This window comes from Mycteria americana, chromosome Z (genome assembly GCF_035582795.1).
Source record: "Mycteria americana isolate JAX WOST 10 ecotype Jacksonville Zoo and Gardens chromosome Z, USCA_MyAme_1.0, whole genome shotgun sequence".
Taxonomy (NCBI): domain Eukaryota; kingdom Metazoa; phylum Chordata; class Aves; order Ciconiiformes; family Ciconiidae; genus Mycteria; species Mycteria americana.
Window position 1 is genome coordinate 54,434,494 of NC_134396.1, and position 20,421 is coordinate 54,454,914.

Consider the following 20,421-nt stretch of genomic DNA (forward strand, 5'->3'; position numbering starts at 1 on the left):
CATTGACTTTATTTGTAAAACTTTGGGCCAAGCTAGTGAATAGAGTGTTTTGCCAACACGCTGTGTGCTTGGCTTCAATGGGCCAGTGACTTCAGGATACTGGTGAAAATTTTACACTGGCACACACTGTATTTTATTAAACCATATCACCCAAAAAACAAATAAAGCAACATTTTTCCTCCTCTGCATCAAACAAGGATACAGGAAATATACCATAAGTGATATTAGCACTGCTAGAAATGTGCAAAGGCAGGGCAGTTGTATGATGCAAAGCATGCAGAGAGAAGAGGAAAAAAAGTACTGAAGCACCAGAGGGATACACGCATTTGTTAAAAGATATTCTCTAAGCATACTAACCTGCTGGTTCTAATGAATTTTCTACTTTGTCGTTAACATCGAAAACACGATCATGAACACCTATAGTTTTCATACAGCTGTCTATAACAAAAATAGAGATAACAGCCAAACATGTTAGTGAGACACCCTTAAACTCCCCACTTTCCTTTTTTCTCTCTTTTTTCTCTCTATTTACTATATATAATTAAGCATATGTGTATTTTAAAGTCTGTGGCACTTGTCCAAATGCCACATAGTCTTCCATTTGTACAACAGTTTAAGAAACAACAAGTTAGCAACTGCCATGTAATTAAAACAAAGCTTTATGAGAAATGATAATAAAATACGATGAAAATCATAACACAAATGTTGCTGTACAGAACAGATACAAAAGATTTAACAGTAAAAAAAAGATTTACTGCTGTTTACTAGACCACGCAGTAAAGCATGCGCTACAAAGCCACCCTCGAAAGCTTAATCTGAAGAACTTACTTGCTGGTCGCACAAAGACCTTAAGCTTTAGACAGGATCTCCTTCCATTATCTGGGATCGCAGAAGCTGTAAATGGGGAAGAAGGAAAGACAAGTGGAAGAGTAAGAGAGTGAAAATGCAAACCAACTTTTGTGCTAAAATAATAATCCTTTATCTTCCCTTCATCTGAAGGGCTGGACACATTTCACTCTCTGCATGTAAGGACTTCAAGTGCACAAAGTAGCTTGATTATGCAAAAGCAGGGAAAGAACTGCAGATTTTATTCTAATCCCTTTTTTGATTATTTTACATGGAAGAAGTGAAGCACATGGTATTTTCAGTGTTTCATTATCTCCTTTCACCTTTCCACATCTTTTTCTCAAGAGGTTGTTTAATATGGTTTCTACTGTAATGCAGGTGTCTACTCTGAAAAATTACACTTCAGAATAATTAAGATCACTTAGAGAAAAACTAGTCTTGAAACACTAGGCCATAGGCTTCAGCAACCCAAAAAGGGATGAAAAACCAAAATTACGCTGAAGGTGACAATGCTAAAAATAGAACTATGTATATACTCCCACAAAAGTAGAAATGCATTAAATTCTACCGCAAAGTCAGCCTCCATATGCTCCAATACACCTACCTTTGTTGAGAAAATACTTATCTTGCTTCAGTCAAAACATGATTCCCCATGTTATATAACTAACAAACCAAAACCAGTTTATTTCTTCTTTCTACCCTCCCTCATCATTTCCCATTCAAAGTATTTCATTTAAGGGTACTTACTGTATTAGGAGAAAAAGAGTAAGTGGAAACAGTATGTCTAGCACTAATGCAAAAGATCATACACATAAGATTAGTGTCAGCACCTACTTATTTCCCAGGAATAAGTGCTACAGTGAATACATTGCTACAGTGCCACAGTGAATACAGTGCTACGTTCATCTTTCTCAAAGGGGAAAGAAAATCTTTGCCCAGGAACTTGTGGGGCTCATCGACAGAGCTTTAAACTAGACTTGAAGGGGGAGGGGGATAATATCAGGCTTGCCCGAGGGAATCTGAGGGACGACATGCCACGGTTAGAGGGAGCGGGTGCCAGCGAGGGCACTCAGCCTTTGTCTCTGAGATGTGCGGGGTACGCTGGGGCACAGCCAAAGTCGAGCGGAGTTGAGCCAGGGGATACTGAGGCAATAGGAGCCAAGAGGGAAACACCAGTGAAACACCTCAAAGCACACAAGGGGTGTTCTTCTATGAAGGAACCACGGACGACAGCCCAGCTGAAGTGCCTCTACACCAATGTGCGCAGCATGGGCAACAAGCAGGAGGACTTGGAAGCCATTGTACATCAGGAAAACTATGATATGGTTGCCATCACAGAAACGTGGTGGGATGACTCGCACAACTGGAGTGCAGCGATGGATGGCTATAAACTCTTCAGGAGGGATAGGCGAGGCAGGAGAGGTGGTGGGGTAGCCCTGTATGTCAGGGAGTGTCTGGATAGTTTAGAGCTCGATGACGGTGATGATAGGGTGGAGTGTCTATGGGTAAGAATCAGGGGGAAGGCCAACAAGGCAGATATTGTGGTGGGAGTCTGTTACAGACCCCCCAACCAGGATGAGGAGACAAATGAACTATTCTATAAGCAGCTGGGAGAAGCCTCACGATCGCTAGCCCTTGTTCTTGTGGGGGACTTCAACCTGCCGGGTGTCTGCTGGAAATACAATACAGCAGAGAGGAAACAGTCTAGGAGGTTCCTGGAGCGTGTGGCAGATAACTTCCTGACGCAGCTGGTGAGTGAGCCAACGAGGGAAGGCACCCCGCTGGACCTCTTGTTCACAAACAGAGAAGGACTTGTGAGCCATGTGATGGTTGGAGGCTGTCTTGGGCAGAGCGATCACGAAATGATAGAGTTTTTGATACTTGGAGAAGCAGCGACGGGGGTCAGCAGAACTGCCACTTTAGACTTCCGGAGGGCAGACTTCGGCCCATTTAGGAGACTGGTCGAGAGAGTCCCCTGGGAGGCAGCCCTAAAGGGCAAAGGAGTCCAGGAAGGCTGGACATTCTTTAAGGAGGAAGTCCTAAAGTCACAAGAGCGGGCTGTCCCCACGTGTCGAAAGATGAGCTGGCAGGGAAGAAACCGGCCTGGCTGACTAGAGAGCTCTGGCTCGAACTCAGGAAAAAGAGGAGAGTCTATGACCTCTGGAAGAAGGGGCGTGCAAGTCAGGAGGACTACAAAGGTGTAGCGAGGCTGTGCAGGGAGAAAATTAGAAGGGCCAAAGCTGAGCTAGAGATCAATCCGGCTGCTGCTGTAAAAGACAACAAAAAATACTTCTTCAAATACATTAGCAGCAAAAGGAGAGCTAAGGAGAATCTCCAGCCCCTAGTAGATGGGGGAGGGAACACAGTGACCAAGGATGAGGAAAAGGCTGAGGTACTTAATGCCTTCTTTGCCTCAGTCTTTAATAGCAGGGCCAATTGTTCTCTGGGTACCCAGCCCCTGGAGTTGGAAGATAGGGACAGGAACCAGAATGGAGCCCCCATAATCCAGGGGGAAATGGTTAGTGACCTGCTGCACCACTTAAACACTCACAAGTCTATGGGGCCTGATGAGATCCACCCAAGAGTACTGAAGGAACTGGCAGATGTGCTCACCAAGCCCCCTTCCATTATTTACCAGCAGTCCTGGCTAACTGGGGAGGTCCCTGCTGACTGGAGATTAGCAAATGTGACGCCTATCTTCAAGAAGGGCCGGAAGGAGGACCCGGGGAACTACAGGCCTGTCAGCCTGACCTCGGTGCCAGGGAAGCTGATGGAGCAGATCATCCTGAGTGCCATCACACAGCACGTAGAGAATAACCAAGGGATCAAGCCCAGCCTGCATGGGTTCAGGAAAGGCAGGTCCTGCTTGACCAACCTGATCTCCTTCTACGACAAGGTGACCCGCCTAGTGGATGAGGGAAAGGCTGTGGATGTTGTCTATCTAGACTTCAGTAAAGCCTTTGACACAGTTTCCCACAGCATTCTCCTGGAGAAACTGGCTGCTCATGGCTTGGACAGGTATACTCTTTGCTGGGTAAAGAACTGGCTGGACGGCCGGGCCCGAAGAGTGGTGGTGAAGGGAGTTTACTCCAGTTGGTGGCCAGTCACAAGCGGTGTTCCCCAGGGCTCTGTGTTGGGGCCAGTTCTGTTTAACATCTTTATCAATGATCTGGACGAAGGGATTGAGTGCACCCTCAGTAAGTTTGTAGATGACACCAAGTTGTGTGGGAGTGTTGATGTGCTTGAGGGTAGGAAGGCTCTACAGAGGGACCTGGACAGGCTGGATCGATGGGCTGGGGCCAACTGTATGGGGTTCAACAAGGCTAAGTGCAAGGTCCTGCACTTGGGCCACAGCAACCCCATGCAACGCTACAGGCTTGGGGAAGAGTGGCTGGAAAGCTGTTCAGCAGAAAAGGACCTGGGCACGTTGGTTGACAGCCGCCCGAATATGAGCCAGCAGTGTGCCCAGGTGGCCAAGAAAGCCAATGGCATCCTGGCTTGTATCAGAAATAGCGTGGCCAGCAGGACTAGGGAAGTGATCGTGCCCCTGTACTCGGCACTGGTGAGGCTGCACCTGGAATACTGTGTTCAGTTTTGGGCTCCTCACTAGAAGAGAGACATTGAGGTGCTGGAGCGTGTCCAGAGAAGGGCAACGAAGCTGGGGTAGGGTCTAGAGCACAAGTCTTATGAGGAGCGGCTGAGGGAACTGGGGTTGTTTAGCCTGGAGAAAAGGAGGCTGAGGGGAGACCTTATTGCTCTCTACAACTACCTGAAAGGAGGTTGTAGAGAGGTGGGGGTCGGTCTCTTCTCCCATGTAACAAGTGACAGGACGAGAGGAAATGTCCTCAAGTTGCGCCAGGGGAGGTTTAGACTGGATATTAGGAAATTTTACTTCACTGAAAGGGTTATCAGGCATTGGAACAGGCTGCCCAGGGAAGTGATTGAGTTGCCGTCCCTGGAGGTATTTAAAAGACGTTTGGATGAGGTGCTTAGGGACATGGTATAGTGGTGGTCTTGGTAGTGTTAGGTTTAAGGTTGGACTCGATGATCTTAAAGGTCTTTTCCAACCTATACGATTCTGTGATTCTGTGATTCTGTGAAAAATTCCTTTCTAGAACTGTGCTTGTGTCAAAATACATGATCATAGGGAAATACACCTGCCTGTCACCAGAGACTGGACTCCCTAGTGTATTGTCTACCAATCTGAACACGTTGGTAACTTTCATCAATGTCTGCAATTTTGAAATTGTACATTGGCCTGCAGTTCAACATGCACACTGGCAACCAAGCAACTTGACTTGGGCGTGCAGATTTTCACTCGTGAAAGACCATTTGCACACACATTTTTTTTGCCCTTGCAAAAACCCTCAAAAGCTACAGCTGAAAAATATTGCCTGAAGCACTGCAAAGTAATTTTTATTTCATTGCATAGTCTCCCCCATCATTCAAAAACCTATGTATTAGGGCAGAACAAGTTGCCTTTTGCAGAAAATGGCAACTATTGGAAGCTGTCTTGATTTACAAAAGATGATTGGGCTGGCAAGATGTTAGTTTGTTCTGTTTATCACTGTTTCATCCATTTTTATTAATTCCATCCCTGTTTGTGACAAATAACTAAAATGATTTATACACAGACATATGAGCGCACACTCTGTCTTCATGCTAAGCTCACACTTGAAGGGCTTCTCAACTAACTTGAAATAAATTCCCTAGTCTTTGATGATGTGTTTCCAAGGCAGGTATCAGCTTTTTCCTAGAAGAACTTACCACGAAGAACTAGCAAATTCAGTACAAACACAAAAAAGAAGCAAAGTAGAGTCCAATACAGCTAATACTGTGGTTTTGCACCTGTCAGGAAGTGCTTGAACGATTGTTTCCCTCTTTTAATCAAAAGACAAAAGTGTGTAGAAATGATGCTCCCCCCTTCACAATGACAAGCAGTTAAGAAGTGTTAACAGCTGGCTTTGCTATAGGCTCTTACTAAATCAAAGTCAGAAAAACTCCCTCTACTGACATTTATAGTAACTGGTGTGTTATTTAGGGCACAATATTTGCACTCTGTGGTTACATTCAGGAAATTGTGTCCTTTTTGTGGCCCTCATTGAATATACGGAACTGGCTAAAAGCTTTGCTCAGACTGAACAGGCAGTTGTAGATTTCTCAAAAGATAAGAATCCTATAGTCTTTACCACATTACTAGCATAAAGGTGGAAACAACATTTCCAACATTAGCCAAAACAGAGTCCCTATGGTAATTTTGTCACTAACAGATTTTTCCTGCTCAGAAATTATTTCAGAAGGGCATCATGACACACATTTATTTAAAGGCAATTTTTAGCTTTGATGTTACATGCTGTTGCTTATGTCCATAAAATGAGCATGTTTTGCTCACTGCTGTTTATCAGAATACTCTGTTAGTCAGTGACTAACTAGGATACCACTGACTAGTTAGGATAGCTAGGAGCTAATAATATTCTATCTGGAAAACCAGAAAATTAATGCTTTGTAGATATGAAGTTTGTAGGTGTACATAATATTTGCATACACTTAAGAGCAAACAACAGCTAGTGATTGGCTATGTTATTTGGAAAAAAAATATTAAAGTTCATTCCCTGCTTAAATCTTTTTCCACCAGTCCTCACACAGGTTTGCAACTTAGACTACATCATGAACTGCAGTTCTATTGCAACCATAGCAGCTGCATTTAAATCATCATCCCAGAAATAGATGCAGTTTTAGCGATAAGTATGAAAAAGTGCTTTTTTCCTTTCCAGGGAAATTATGTACTGTCATTATTTGCAGTAAACCCAGAAAGATTCCTCTTTAATCAGTGTTTTACTCCTTCAGAAGGAATAATAATGAATAAAAAATAAATAAAAATCAAGTGACATATTGTTCTGCTCTCACATCTGCCTCAACAACCACCACCAAGGTGATGAAGGGATACACTGCAATCTCTTTGGCCTTCCTGAGAAATTAAGAACGGTTTGCCAAGCTGGATGACTGCAATCAATATTTTTTCTTTGCTTCCTTTCTTCTTCTCTGTCCCTCTCCCTTCTCCTTTTCATCTTAAAAGAAAAAACACAGGCCAGTTGCAGTTTTTGCCTTAAGACCAGATGTATCACCCACAGGGAAGAGTCAGGTTGGCTCATATCATCTGTCCTCCTCTCACACACATTGCAGTAAGTTTGTCAGCATTGTTCTGTTGTCTTCTTTGCCTGCTTTATTCTGAATATGTTCACCAGTATCCTATGAAAACCCTACCTGTTGAATTAAGATGTCCAGGATATTTTGGCAACAGCTGGGATTTCTTTTTTTCCCCTCTTCCAGCAACAATCTCAAGATATTTTTTCTCTGAAGGTTAGGCACATCACACTTGCCCTCTACTATGGAAAGCCAAGAGTCCTCATTAAATCTGGGTGTTTTTGTAAGTTAATGCCTCGAAGCTTGAACTCAAGTTGAAGTTTGAAGTCCTATTCTTCTACATGAAAGTAGCTTTAATGGCAAACTCTTGCTGAAGAGAACAAAACTCCAAATCAGGGTGACATGGCTGACAGCATTTGACTAACAGCTACAAAGAAATGCCAAATGACCAAAGGAACACAGTAGAAAGGATAAACAGCACATATTAACATTTACTAAGAATAAATGCTAAATATGCTTTTTCTGGAGCAGAAGTAATGCTGCAGCTAGGACGTAATGAAAGCTGAGGCTTACATGGAAAAATTCTGGAATCAGTTTGAACCAAAAATCTCCTATCAAACTGACTGCAACTGGAAAAACTCAAGTCTTGATTTCAGGACCTAAGGGTAGGAAAGAGCAAAGCATTAGTAGAAGAAAGTTCAGTGGTTTTAAGGTGTTTTACTTTCCAGGAAAGGTGGGTTTCCAATGCAGCAGGGTCTGGCAAACACCCTGACACTCTCTTGTATGCTTGCTGAACTCTGGAAAGGAGAAAAAGAACTGCTCTTTGTCAGCTGGATCTGTTAAAGTTGCTTCCCAGGTAAACTATTGCTGTTGTTGCTACATTCCACTGAAACTGAGAAATTTCATTCTCCTTTCTGCACAAAACCAGGTTAGCCCCTAAGGCTTTGGTATAAGGCTTTTCTATTCGCCCGTTTTAAAGGTGATATTAGCTATAAAATAGAGGCCAGTTTCTGAGAGCAGGAAGCCTCTGATGCTAATGGAACCTGTCCCAAGCAACAATTTCCATTTCAAAAGCTGAAAGTCCCAAGGAAAAAAAAAAGGCAATTGAAACCTTGCTGTAGAACGAAAAGAAACCTTTGAAAAAAAGCTCCGTTATAAGGAGTAAACGAGGTTATATCCTCTTTTTTGCATTAATGATATTAGAATAGAAAAGGTCTGACTGGTTTAGTTTGTGTCAGGAAGAATCACAATGAAAAACAGAAGAGGAACTCTGCAGTGATGCTAGTTCCTATATTTCATTACAATTCCTATGATACTTCACTCCTCCCCTGCCCTGCCTCACCTTTACCAGCAACTTCACGACAATCTCCTTGGTCTCTCTTTTAAAGAACATGTTTTAGACTTCATGGTTACACAAAGACTTGGGGTTAGAAGGAATTGCAGACTAAAATCCCTCTGAAATCACAAGATATATGAATACACCTCAATGATCATAAAAATAACTGGTTTGGTCTCCTAATTTTTTTTTAAAAGGAAAATTCCATGATTCAGAAGAAATTCAAGTCATGATTTCTGTATTCTTGAGATGAAAATTCCATCTCCATTAGTTGAAGTAGAAAAAAACCCCATGCAATGAACGACTGCGCATAGGGCTAAATCCGAGCTGGATCCGAAAATGGCCCATAAAGACAATTTTGATAAGAAAATTTCTCTTCTCTGAACCACTTCTGGCTACCATTTTTATACCCTGTAAGGAAAGGAAAGAGAGTGACGAAAATTATTCTCTTCTTGTCTAGAGCCAAACCATAAATATTTCAGTATTTGCTAGCTATATTTAAATATTGAAAAAAAAAAATCTGGCTCCCTTCATCCCACTCCTAAGCAGTTCTCTGCTAGAAAACACATGGTACATTATTAATATATTAGATATAAATAACAGGTTAGGTCCTTCCTCAGCCTGATGAGGCTTAGCAGAGTTATTCAATGACTGCAGGAAGCCACAGATAGAGAACAAAAAGTGACATACACAGAAAACAGTATGTTTTTTTTCCCCCAACAGTTTTGCAGTTGAATTTACTACATTAAATCCCAAAAACTCCTTAAAGGAGTCATCAAGATATGGCCCAATCAACCTAAAAAGTAAGCTAATTAAAAAGTAAATGTACAAAAAAGAAAAGGTATTAAAATTTCAAAAATAACTTCGTTATTAGGATCTGCTAGTCATGTGACAAAAGCTGTAATTAAGTATTTGCTTTCCTGAGACAAGCAGTAGTTTGGCTGGCAACTATCTGTGGCTCAGTTTCTAACCTAAGAGCAAGTTATTAGGATGCTCCATATAAAAATGTCTCAACCATCCTATTTACTGATATTCACATGTAATCAGTGGTTTCCTCTGCTTGCCTCCTCACTCATTCTTAGCTTTCTAATTACAGCATTGCACCTTTTCCTAAAATGCAAGTCCTGATATAGAAAAAAAAGAAATCATAAATGAAATTCAAATGTTCATTTAGCACTACAAATACATCTAATATTCAAGATACAATCCACTATGGGGCCTATTAGACAGCGAAACTGGAAGCGTTCAGTGTACAAATAAAGCTCCCTTTATCTAAGTCACTCAGACGGCACCTTTGTTTTACAACAGGGGGACACTAGTAACGGAGCATCATTTCCTTACGCAGAAACCCAACACCCTCCACCACATCTCCTCAGGGCTCTGATATAACATGCTGCAGATACTCTGCAGATAATTCTCTTACTACTCTGTATTTCAAGTTTCTATTGCCAGTTCACTTGCAGTATTCTCTGAAGGATTATAAAGCAGTATTCACGAAACACTGTGGAAACAAGTCTGTTCTCACTGTCTTTTTTAAAACTGTGATGAATGTTTTCTTCTGCTCTCTGCTAAAATGTCCAGCAAACAGCGTCTCCTTGTAGAGAAGATCTGAGAAACCACACCAAGATCTCACCTCAGTTCATTGCAGATACGCTACTACCAGCACCCTCTGTGCGTTATACAAATTCTGGCACTGGTAAGTGCTTCCCAACCACAAGCACAGAACTGAAGTATTGGTTCAGACTGGGAAGCCAACAGAGAACTAATTTTGAACTTCTCCCCAGCATACTAAATCAAGATGCCACATGCATATAGCTGGAGTAAACACCTAACGCTTATTGCTCAGTCAAAAGGGTTGCACGTGTAACTTCTGTAATCACCTGGAGAAACATCACACAGAGAGAACCTGTAGCAATCCCATACACAGGAGGCTGCATGTTGTAAATCAGAAACTCATGTTGACACAGTCCTTCCACTCTCTTAGTCCTGTAAGTTACAGACAATCTCTTCAGGAGAAAATATTTACAGCTGTGATTTGCCTCTAGCCCTTTCAGGGACAATACCACTCCCATTAGTCAAATCCAATATCCAGGTAACCTTATACAACCTGCAAATCATAATTCCACCAACCTGAAGTGTTTTAGCATGCAATATCCTGTGTCAGCTACAGAGCTTTAGAAAGTTTTATTTTTAAGAACAGTCATCTGCTTCTTTCTTTGTAAAGAAATGAGTATGTGTGAGACCATTAAAAATGCAGTTTTCCATTATGTTTGCCACAGGCAATATTTCTCAATTTGTGCAAGTCAAAAGAAAAAATAGCCTATTAGTTGTTAGACGAGCTGAGCCTTTCCCCTGTAGGTTTTCATGTGATTTACCATACAACACAAATGTATGCAAATTAGCCAGGTAAATGCAGAATTAGTTATTAATATTCTTCTCACAGTTTAGATTGAAAAAAGTTACAAATTTGCATAAATGGTACAACTGAAAAAGTCAGCTAGAATTTAATGAATCAATAAAACACTCCTTTGTGTGCATACACGAAGTAAGACCCGTATCTAAGGACAACGATGGGGTCTTCAAAATTATTAATCAAAAAAGAATCTACCTGAAAGGATTTACCGATCATTTTCTCCTTGTAAGTGTTAAAATCAGAAATTAAAAATAAATAAATACTGGTCCCATGGAAATCCCAGCTTTCACCAATACTTGAGTTTAACTTAAAAAGTCTTTGTATGTCTGCTCTTTCATTCCAATGCATCAGCAAAAGTCTTGTTCTGGTAGCATGAACACGACTCCATTCTGACGAAATTAAAATACTGAATGTCCATGACATACTCATTCTTCAGACCTAATAATTAAGCACACTTCCTCAGTAAATAGTGACTAACCTTATTTGTACCTTTGCTATTGCCAAGTCTGCCATCTCTCTGTATTCAGTCATCACCAAGGTGGGATCACCAAAAAAAATTACTGAGCAAGTTAAAGACTCAGAAATCTCAAGCCAATAGACAGAGAGAGAATCTCGTCTGGAAAACCACCTGATCTAGGACTGCCAGCAACACTTGAGAAAACTAAGAAAAATCACTTAACAAGGAAAATGAATAAACAAACAAACAGATGCAAGGTCACAACTAATATTGCCTATGGCTTAATACAGGCAAAAGCGCTATGGATACTAGTATTTCCAAATGAAGTTTTAAAATCCACAGTATTAAAAGGGCACCTAATACAAATGCATATTTTGCTTTACTCCTGCATGCTCAACTACATCTGTATGAAGTGAAGGTAAAAAACAATCATATTGTACTTCTGTACTCATCTCTGTATGGGTGTACATACATGCCTACGCACATACACAGACTTGTATTCTCCACTTTATGCAAAATACAAATCACAAAGCACTGTCAAAATACAAATCACAGCAATGGAGAAAAAGACTTAATAAAAGCTGTGTGCACAACAACAACCAGATTGTAAAATACTACTTTTATTTCCTAATGTCTTATACCTAATTTGCACTGGCTTTGCACTGTGTAAAAACACTGGATTACTATGGCCTATCTCACAAGTGACTGTATTTCTCAGACCCGCTAAAAATAGCTCAGTAAGTGGAAATGACTCGCCAGATGAATGCTATTTTAGTGAGAGTTCTTGGAAGAAAGTAATACATAGTTACTGTTTCTGCATTAGCACTTAATGCTGAATTAACTGTCCCATTGCAACTGCTTGGCCAGGAAGAATGTAATTTTTCTTGCAGTTCCTAATCCATTGCAGCTTATATATCTGGTTGAAGGCTGCATGGATCGAAAGTAGGTTTCATATCAAAGTCATACAAAACAAAATCAAATCCTGTATGGTACGAGATGTAAACCATGGACTTCCAGTTTAATTAAGCCATTTGTCCAGTATTTCCTCTTAGCATGGTCTAGCCCTGTATCTCTCTCAGGAAGGTCTCTTATCTGCTCTAGATAGGTGATTTAATGACAAGCCTTCTCTATTGTTGGCCTGGCTGGTGTACTGGAGTCAGACTTTTTTAGTGCAGAACATCAAAGCATCCCAAAGCCCAGTCATTCACAGCGCTGGGCACCTCCAGAGGCGAGCAGCAGCTGAGGGCTCATATGAGGCAGACAGCATCACTTTGGATCCAGTCCAAAGGTTTATTATAGTCATACTGTTATGATCTGTCCTCCCAAGTTGCCGAGTCCAGTTGAGTTCAGGAAAACAGAAATCATCTCAGTGCAGGGCAGCCTGTACCCTTCACACCTTCAGGAGAACAACAAAGCAGACATTTCAGCTGCATTAAAACCCAACCCTGCCTGAGCTGTTCCTCTGAACCAAGCCCTGAACCAATATGAGAACCAAGCTCAGCTGTTCCTTGCAAAGATTTTTTTTTTCATGAAAGCAAGAACAGTTATGTTTGTTTATGAACCAGGACAAAGCTGTCATCTAACTGCAGCCTGAGCTTCCCAGAGAATCAGTCTTGCCTCTGCGGTGTTTCTTCCCATTAAAAAACAAACAAAGCTCAGCTGGAAATAAATGAAAGGCATATCCTACTTTGAATGGACTTATAGTTGCACGTAAGCTCCTGTGAAATATAAAGAGGTATAGGTGAAGAATAGATCATATAGTTGCTCACACATGAAATATTTGCAGGCCTTTCTCTCATATAAGAAAGTTTCTCTTTCATAAATGCAAACTGTACTACATACCATAAAATAAGGGCTAACATTTCTGCACTAGCACAGTATAAATGACTGATGTCATACTTTTCTATTGCAACAAACCAACACTTATTAACTAGAATGAAATAAAAACCTCAGATCTCATTACTGTTTTCAGTGGCATTAACAAAACCAAATACAGTTATTGTACAACATTAAGACTGTATTAGACTAAATTGCTAATAAAACACGTTAATACTATCAAATAGAGCACTTAGAGAAAAATATATCCTCCTCATACTTTTCATAAGCACTTTTGTACTTTGATTTTCCCTTGGTATCACTAGAAAGAAAATGTTTTTCTTCAAGCAGGCTATCCATTTTGCTAATTTCCATCTCTAAGAACTAGACATAAGTAAATCCTTTGAAGAGACATTATAGTCTTATTAGGAATGGACTTTTTGATCTTTAAAGCAACATGTTCACCCACATGGAATCTGTGGGTATTGTATCATGTTACTAAACCTCATATACTTTAATGGACTTCATATTATCCATGTCTAGCTTTACCACTGCTGACACTATAATTAAAGCAAAGAGAAGCATTCCATTCTACTCCATCTTCATGCGCTTGCCACTATCTTTAAAATATTTAGAAACATTTCTAGCTTCCTATAGTATGCTTGTAAATTCTGTCAGTTTATTTTTATAAACAGAAGTAATTATAAATGTTGCATTGTGCTAGGAGCGTGACACGTACATAGACATGAAAAGTTATTTCTGCTGACTCACCTAAGCAAAGCAACAAAATATCTTGTTTGTGTCTTGTGGAGGAGGAAGAAGATGTAAAGGCAGGAAGAGAACTTCAAGAAGCTGCCTTAGGATCATGGGCAAGTTAGAAAAAAGCACAGGCTGCGGGTTGTGTTTTATTGTTATTTAAAATGAAGGCAAACAGTGAGAATAATACAAGTTTGAATAAGTTTGGGTACACATGCATGCCCAAAAGTTTGCAAATGCACTGCTTAGAGAGAATACCATTGCTCAAAAGATTTCTGAAGGGCTTTTTCTCGTGGCAAAGTTCTAATAGCACCTTGGCACAGCCTTTACAAAAAATGCCTTTATGTGCACAGTCAGCTCTTATACAGGTAAATCCAAATTTGTGCAGGATGGAAACCACATATGCAATAGAAAAGGTAAAGTTTGTAAAACACACGATAGTCCACTGTAACTCAAGCTCTGATTCTGACAAGTAAAGATTCTCAGGGCACAGACCTCCTGTTTCATTACACCTACTATTACGGGGTCCCAGGCCATGACTGAGTAGAGTACAAACACAATAACAGATGCCAGCACTATATTAATAAGGGTACATCTTTATCAGGTGAATCCCCAGTTTGCTCAAGTCCTGCAGAGGGACTATTGAAACTTCAATCACCCCACCATATGAGCCAGAAATTTTTCTCCAGTCCTTAGAAGGATTTCCTTAACCCTTCATTTTGTCACCTTTACCATGAAAAATTCTGGAACTCATCAAGCTGAAGTTTTCTCTTTAACCAAAATTTGTCCCGTGTATCAGGTGACAGCAGTTTTATTTAAACTTCTAGATCCCTGCTTCTTTCTTTCACTTGTCTAGCTTGTGTTCAGTACCACAGGTCACAATCATGCTTTGAAATCTGTATTTCAAAAAAGCCAACCTACGTGAGAATAGCCACAGCCTCATCAAGGAGAACTGCTGTCTTGTCAGGAATTTGACATGTCTCACCTATGCCAGAAAAGGACTGTAGACTGTCATAACTATGACTGTGGGAAAGTCTAAAACACCCATAGGATAGCTAACTTTTCATTTTACTCTGCCACAAATTATTTCCTTCTGCGCTTTTTTTTCTTTTAGCTTAACATATACCACAGGATGTTTAGCCCTATTTCCAGTGATCATTCCCAGATGAACTCAAAATTAGATATATATGTGTACACTTTGCCATAACTGGGACTCAAAAGCCCCGGTGGTTTGGAAACTGTTTCTTAAAAGCAATGAATACTGCATCAGACTGTTGAAACACACAGGTACCTCTCGAGCTTTTCTCTTCCTGAATGCTGTAACAACTGTTCTCTCAGAACTGAAGCATTTCTCCATCTCTTTTCCAGAAAAGTCCCTGTCTCACACTAACAATCTTCCCAAACAGATTAGGAATTTCTCATCTCTGTTTTCCACCCACTACTTTCTGATCTAAGCAAGCACCTCCCCCCTGCAAGCTTGCTCCTCTATTCTTTACATGTTAACCAGTTAAGGAACGTGTGTAACTAACTTGTGAGCAGCTTCTAATGGTGCTTCTCGTGTATCAAAGATCATACATAAGGAAAACAACATGAGATAACACAAAACCACTTACTTGAAACCTCCTTGCTGACACATATTTCACTTCAAAAGAGATGGACAAAAGATCTGCCAAATTAACTTCTCTCAACCACACAGTATCCATCAGTGCTCCATTTAAATGCCTCTAACCTCATGTGGTGTCTCCACTCCTCAATGGGTGGAGACCGCAAGCCTGGTCATACTAGAGCAACCCTGCCAGTGAAGTGCACAATCCCTATCCCACATTCTGTAATCATGAAGATCTACTTACATTTGTATCTCAGTTCCTGGCTAGTCTGTATCAACGGACATCTGCACTGGATATAGTTCTGGTAGCTGTGCAGAGCTGCAGAGTTTCTCCAAAGAAGCCCAGATACACTCTCATTTACCTTAGTTAGGAAAAGAGCCACTTGAAATGCATCTATCTTCTCCTTGAGTTACCGCAGCAAAACATGCAGTGCTCAAACAAACTATCAAGCGAACAAACAAAAAACCCCAGTTTGAGATCAAATCTCTCACTTTGGGTGAGGGGAAGCATCAGATCTGCAAATATGTGTGTACTGTTTGATTTGGAGCCTTAAACAAGAAGGGTAGTGGATACTTTCATACCGATCTATGAATTAGACAATATGGTACTGTTGGCTGGAAGGCCAAAAAACCCCTGAGTATACACGCCTACATGGATGTTGAAGTAGCAGCTAAGGCAGGCTACGCATGCCTGCTGCTTGCCCGTCCTGCTCTCACAGCTGCTTCAGGCACCAACCCTCCTGGAGCATGGAGACCCATGCGGTCCAGCACACCTCAGCAAGACTTCCAGCCAGGACAATGGTAAATCTGGGTCTGACTCATGGACTCTTTTGGAGACTGCATAGGCAGAACCAATGGCACAGAAGGATTCTTCTCGTTCTGTGTTCCTAGTTAATTTTTAAGATCTCTGTAAACATCCTGTTCACCTTTTAGGGGTCACTGAATAATTTCCTCTTTCGCCAAGTAAGAGTGCTTGTGGTATACTCCTGCATTTTTCTGTTCTCCCCTTGTGAAATATCCTGCAGAGACAAGAATATCTTTTTTCTTGGATCAAGCTGGATTTTTTTTTTTTTTGAAAGCCCACAAGGTGTGTAATCAAAGCTGGCACTGGAGCATCCTAATTATGAAACCCAGCAAGGAACTTTCGCACACATTTTGTGGACTTCAGATTTCTCGTTCACAGAATCTTCTTGCTGAGAAAGTAGAGATCATGAGAAAAGTTCAGGAGACAGAACCCAGACTGGCAGTAAATCATTTTTCACTTCTGCCTTTAATACCAAGATCAAATAAAGAAAAATTGACCCTGTATTTGTAACATGTCATTCCATTTTTGTTTGAGAAAACATCCTGAACTCCTCAGAAGGAGGACTGATGGGGGAGGGGGGGAGGGAGGCAGGGGGCACAATAGGAGGAGATCAAGGTTCATGTTTTTGTTTTGTTTTATTCAGAAAAAACATGCATCTTGAAACAGAGCTGCAGAAAAATAGCAGGTCTGAAGCACTATCAGTGCTAGCTGCTTTCTGCTGAGCTGAAGTGACCATTTTCAGATCCTTTCAATCTGTGGTGAAAAGATCATTACCATGCTACTCCAGGGAAGTCACTCCTCCTGCAAGTGAGCTCCTTTGTTATGAATATGGAACAGATGGAACCAAATCTATCTGCTCCATAGGAACAAAAACACTTACAACCTAGCTCTCTCTATTAAAGACTCTACTTAGCTCCTTTATAGCACTGGCTTTCTGTGCACTGCTGTGAGGTTTTGACTTTATAGAAAAAGGCACTTCATAAAAGCAATAGTTCTTACTCTTAAACCAAAAGCAGCCTAAGAATTGCAGAAGATGAATGCAGAGTTTAACCCGCGTGGCTCCTTGGAGATATGCAAATATTCAATTACTTTTTTTTTTAAGCTAGAGGAAGGATTTTTTCTGAGGTGGAAAAATAGCCATATGTTGCAAAGATCGTGCATCAATGGCAGGGAAGTACATGGATGATAATATGATACTCACTCTAATAAAGGTTGAATCGAGCTATGTTATTGCAAGAAAGAACATGGATTTTATTTGTACCTATGTAAGTGTGGATCAAGATGACACTTCTGCAAAGAAATCTGTATCAGTCTTTCAAAAATTGTCTTTTTTGGGAGGATACAAAACCCCCTGAAATTAGGTCCCCACCAGGAATACAAAAAAGATTTAATGCATCAATTTATCTCCAAATATTGCATCTTGTAGGCTCTGTTTCCCAAGACTTTAACAGAAACTACATCGATATTACACCAATTAACTCTGCAAACTGAAAATATGCATAAACTGTAGCTGAAACCAATAGATTTACTTACTGACTCTGCTCATTTGCAGCAGAGTTAAGCAGGTACAGGTAGAGTATCTGTCACTTCTCTTACTGTCAGAACAATAATGAATGTTTATTCCTAGCCACACATACACACAAATATGGTTTATATCAACTTCTCACAAAAACCCATACAACACAAGTCAGCGGCCTCCTTTACTCACTGTTTAATATGTTAATACATTTACTGTCTGGCTGCTTTTTCAGAAGCAATTGAAAAATGGATTTCTGTGGCAGGATGCTTTGATTCTGACTAAATCAAGTCTTCAGGCAAATCTCCCCCTGCTAGTGAAGGCACAGCTTGCCTGAAGTCGTAACCTTTGTTGGTGGAAGGGAACTGGCCTTGAAACAGATCATGAAGCAGATGTTTTATGCCAAATCAGAGTCTGGGGATACACAGGCTACTGCAAATAAAACTCTTCTCCTGTCTCTTCAATCATTTCAATTCCCTGCGGTGTGAAATATGAACTTGCCAACGAATGGCCGGTGCACCACGCAGCACAGCAGGGAGAGCAAGTGCCACAGATGCATCAAGGGCTGGAAAACTCCTTCATTAGGTCTGGTTTTCAGCCCAAGCCTCAGCAGTGACACGTGGGAGCCACCTCCAATGGAAGGTGATGGCATTTGTAACGACACGTTTCCATCGGTTCCAATTATAGAAATTGTGTGCACTTGCTTGGGGGAGAAGGAAGTTCATATGGCTGTATCTACAGATCACAGTCATTAGTGGCTCACAGCAAAGATGGGGTTTTTTTAATGATTTTTCTTTAAAATTTTCCCACCTGAGACATGACTGCTGATAAAATACCCACCTACAGGCTCACAAAAAAAAATCCCATCAGCTTAACGCCAGGGCTCTGCTACACAAATTACAACAAAAGCCCTACAAGGAAATCCCATTGTTGAGTGGTGGAACACCTTCATACCACGAGAGGGTATGAGCCCTGCTCCCACCACCTCTGAGGAGCATGGCAGGATTCTGGTGGCATCTGAGCAAAAGGCCAAGACAGCCCAATGCTCCAGCTCTTCTGTTATTGGTGTCTCCACCTAGATGTTTCCATCTGATTAAAGCATTACCTGTCTAGAGACACACACTTGCTCTTGAGAGATAGCTGTTTGAAACCCTAGTTAAATGTAAAAGAAACCTGGTACTTTCAAGCCAGTTTCCATCCACATCAACATCCACATCCACATCAATGAATCTTTTAGGTGTTTCTAAGCAAACAGTTGCACTTTGTGTTAAACGGAAGGAACAGCTAACAGTACTACACTACCTTAGCCCTTGATTACAGGAGAGCAGAAATGGGACTCAAGTTGGTAAGAATATTGTATTTGTACTTAAAAAAAACCCCAAACCAACAAAACAAAACAAAACAAACCCAAAAAAACAAAAAACCCTGGTAAAAGACAAACATACCATTCAAAAGAACCTACTGACAAGCTTTCAAGATGTTTACAATCCTCAACAGAGATCACATTTTCAGAAGAACTCAGTGCTGCATGTGCAAAGCATTTTAGAAATCTGGCCAACTATTTGGATACCTAAGTGACAGTTAAGTACTTCTAAAATTATGACTGTAATCGGGAATGCTGAGCACTTCTGACATATGGCCTGTAATATGCAATCTATTTATTTTACCTACTTTTGGACTGGAATCAAGGAAGAACAGGATTGAAGATGCATATGTGCAATTTGCATTGAATAAATTACACATATTGTATCTATCCTGGGTTTAGGTGGGTTGTTGCTTCTTTTTTTCTTTTTTGAAAATTTGTGTGTTCAAGTGCATTTCAGATCAGTCCCCTAAAGCCTAGATAAAGATTCCACTTAAATGTAGATGCACTGAAATCTATGTCATTTTCACTGATGGTCAAGTCAAAAAAGACCATGATGATCAAGTAATTTGTGTGCACAGTTGTCAGAATTTTTTTTTCAGAAGTCCAGTTAAAGTGAATCAAAATAATAATTTTTAATCTACACACATAATCCCTATTTACTTTTCAAATCTGAAGCAAAACCATCAGCGGGAAATTTTATGTCTATAAATAAAAAAAAGCTGTTTCTTCATGAAATAGCACACAAAAACCTTACTGCTACTTTTAGTCTTTCCCCCCCCTCCCCTCACAGAAAGCTATTATTTCAGGGTCATCTTTCTTCAGCCTAAAATACAGTTGCTGAAGAGCTATGGCAATTTCATGGGACTTTCTGTTGCTGTTTTATTTGTGTGGCTTTCATTGCTGACTTCTTTCCAGAATATACATGTGCTTACAATTTCACCTCCTATTTATAAGGGTGGAGTCCAGATTTACATGTACATATTAGCACACAGAATACCATACGCTGTCCACAAGCTGTGGAACGGCATACATACATCCGGCATACAGCTGTACTCACACAAGTACCAAAAGTGTAATTATAATTTACATTTTTAAAGCACAATGTTCCTCATCCTCATAGCCAATACAGTTCTGAAATTTTCTCTTGCTTTTCTGCCTACAACTTAGATGTGGCACCATGTTCCCCAAGAGATTTATTTTTGGCTTAAGACTATTTTTCACTCAAAATATTCTCTAGTTCACTAAAATGAAAAAGTCCTAGGCAGAAATATCTCTTCTTAGCTAGGTTAGCACATCAAGAAATATTCTCCCTAGATAGTCTTTTATAAGGGCTTTTCCCAAGCTAACTCTCAACGTACATC

At 40.6% G+C, this 20,421-nt stretch overlaps 1 protein-coding gene across 2 annotated transcripts in view; it reads right to left on the reverse strand.

Annotated features, from left to right (window-relative positions):
* EFNA5 (ephrin A5) overlaps positions 1 to 20,421 on the reverse strand; it is a 215,702-nt gene that overhangs the window by 8,766 nt on the left and 186,515 nt on the right. For both annotated transcript variants that reach the window (XM_075527191.1, XM_075527190.1), the window contains 2 exons: positions 829 to 894; positions 358 to 438 (listed from right to left, as the gene is read on the reverse strand). In XM_075527191.1, coding sequence (XP_075383306.1) covers positions 358 to 438; positions 829 to 894 — 147 coding nt within the window. The remainder of the gene's footprint in view (positions 1 to 357; positions 439 to 828; positions 895 to 20,421) is intronic.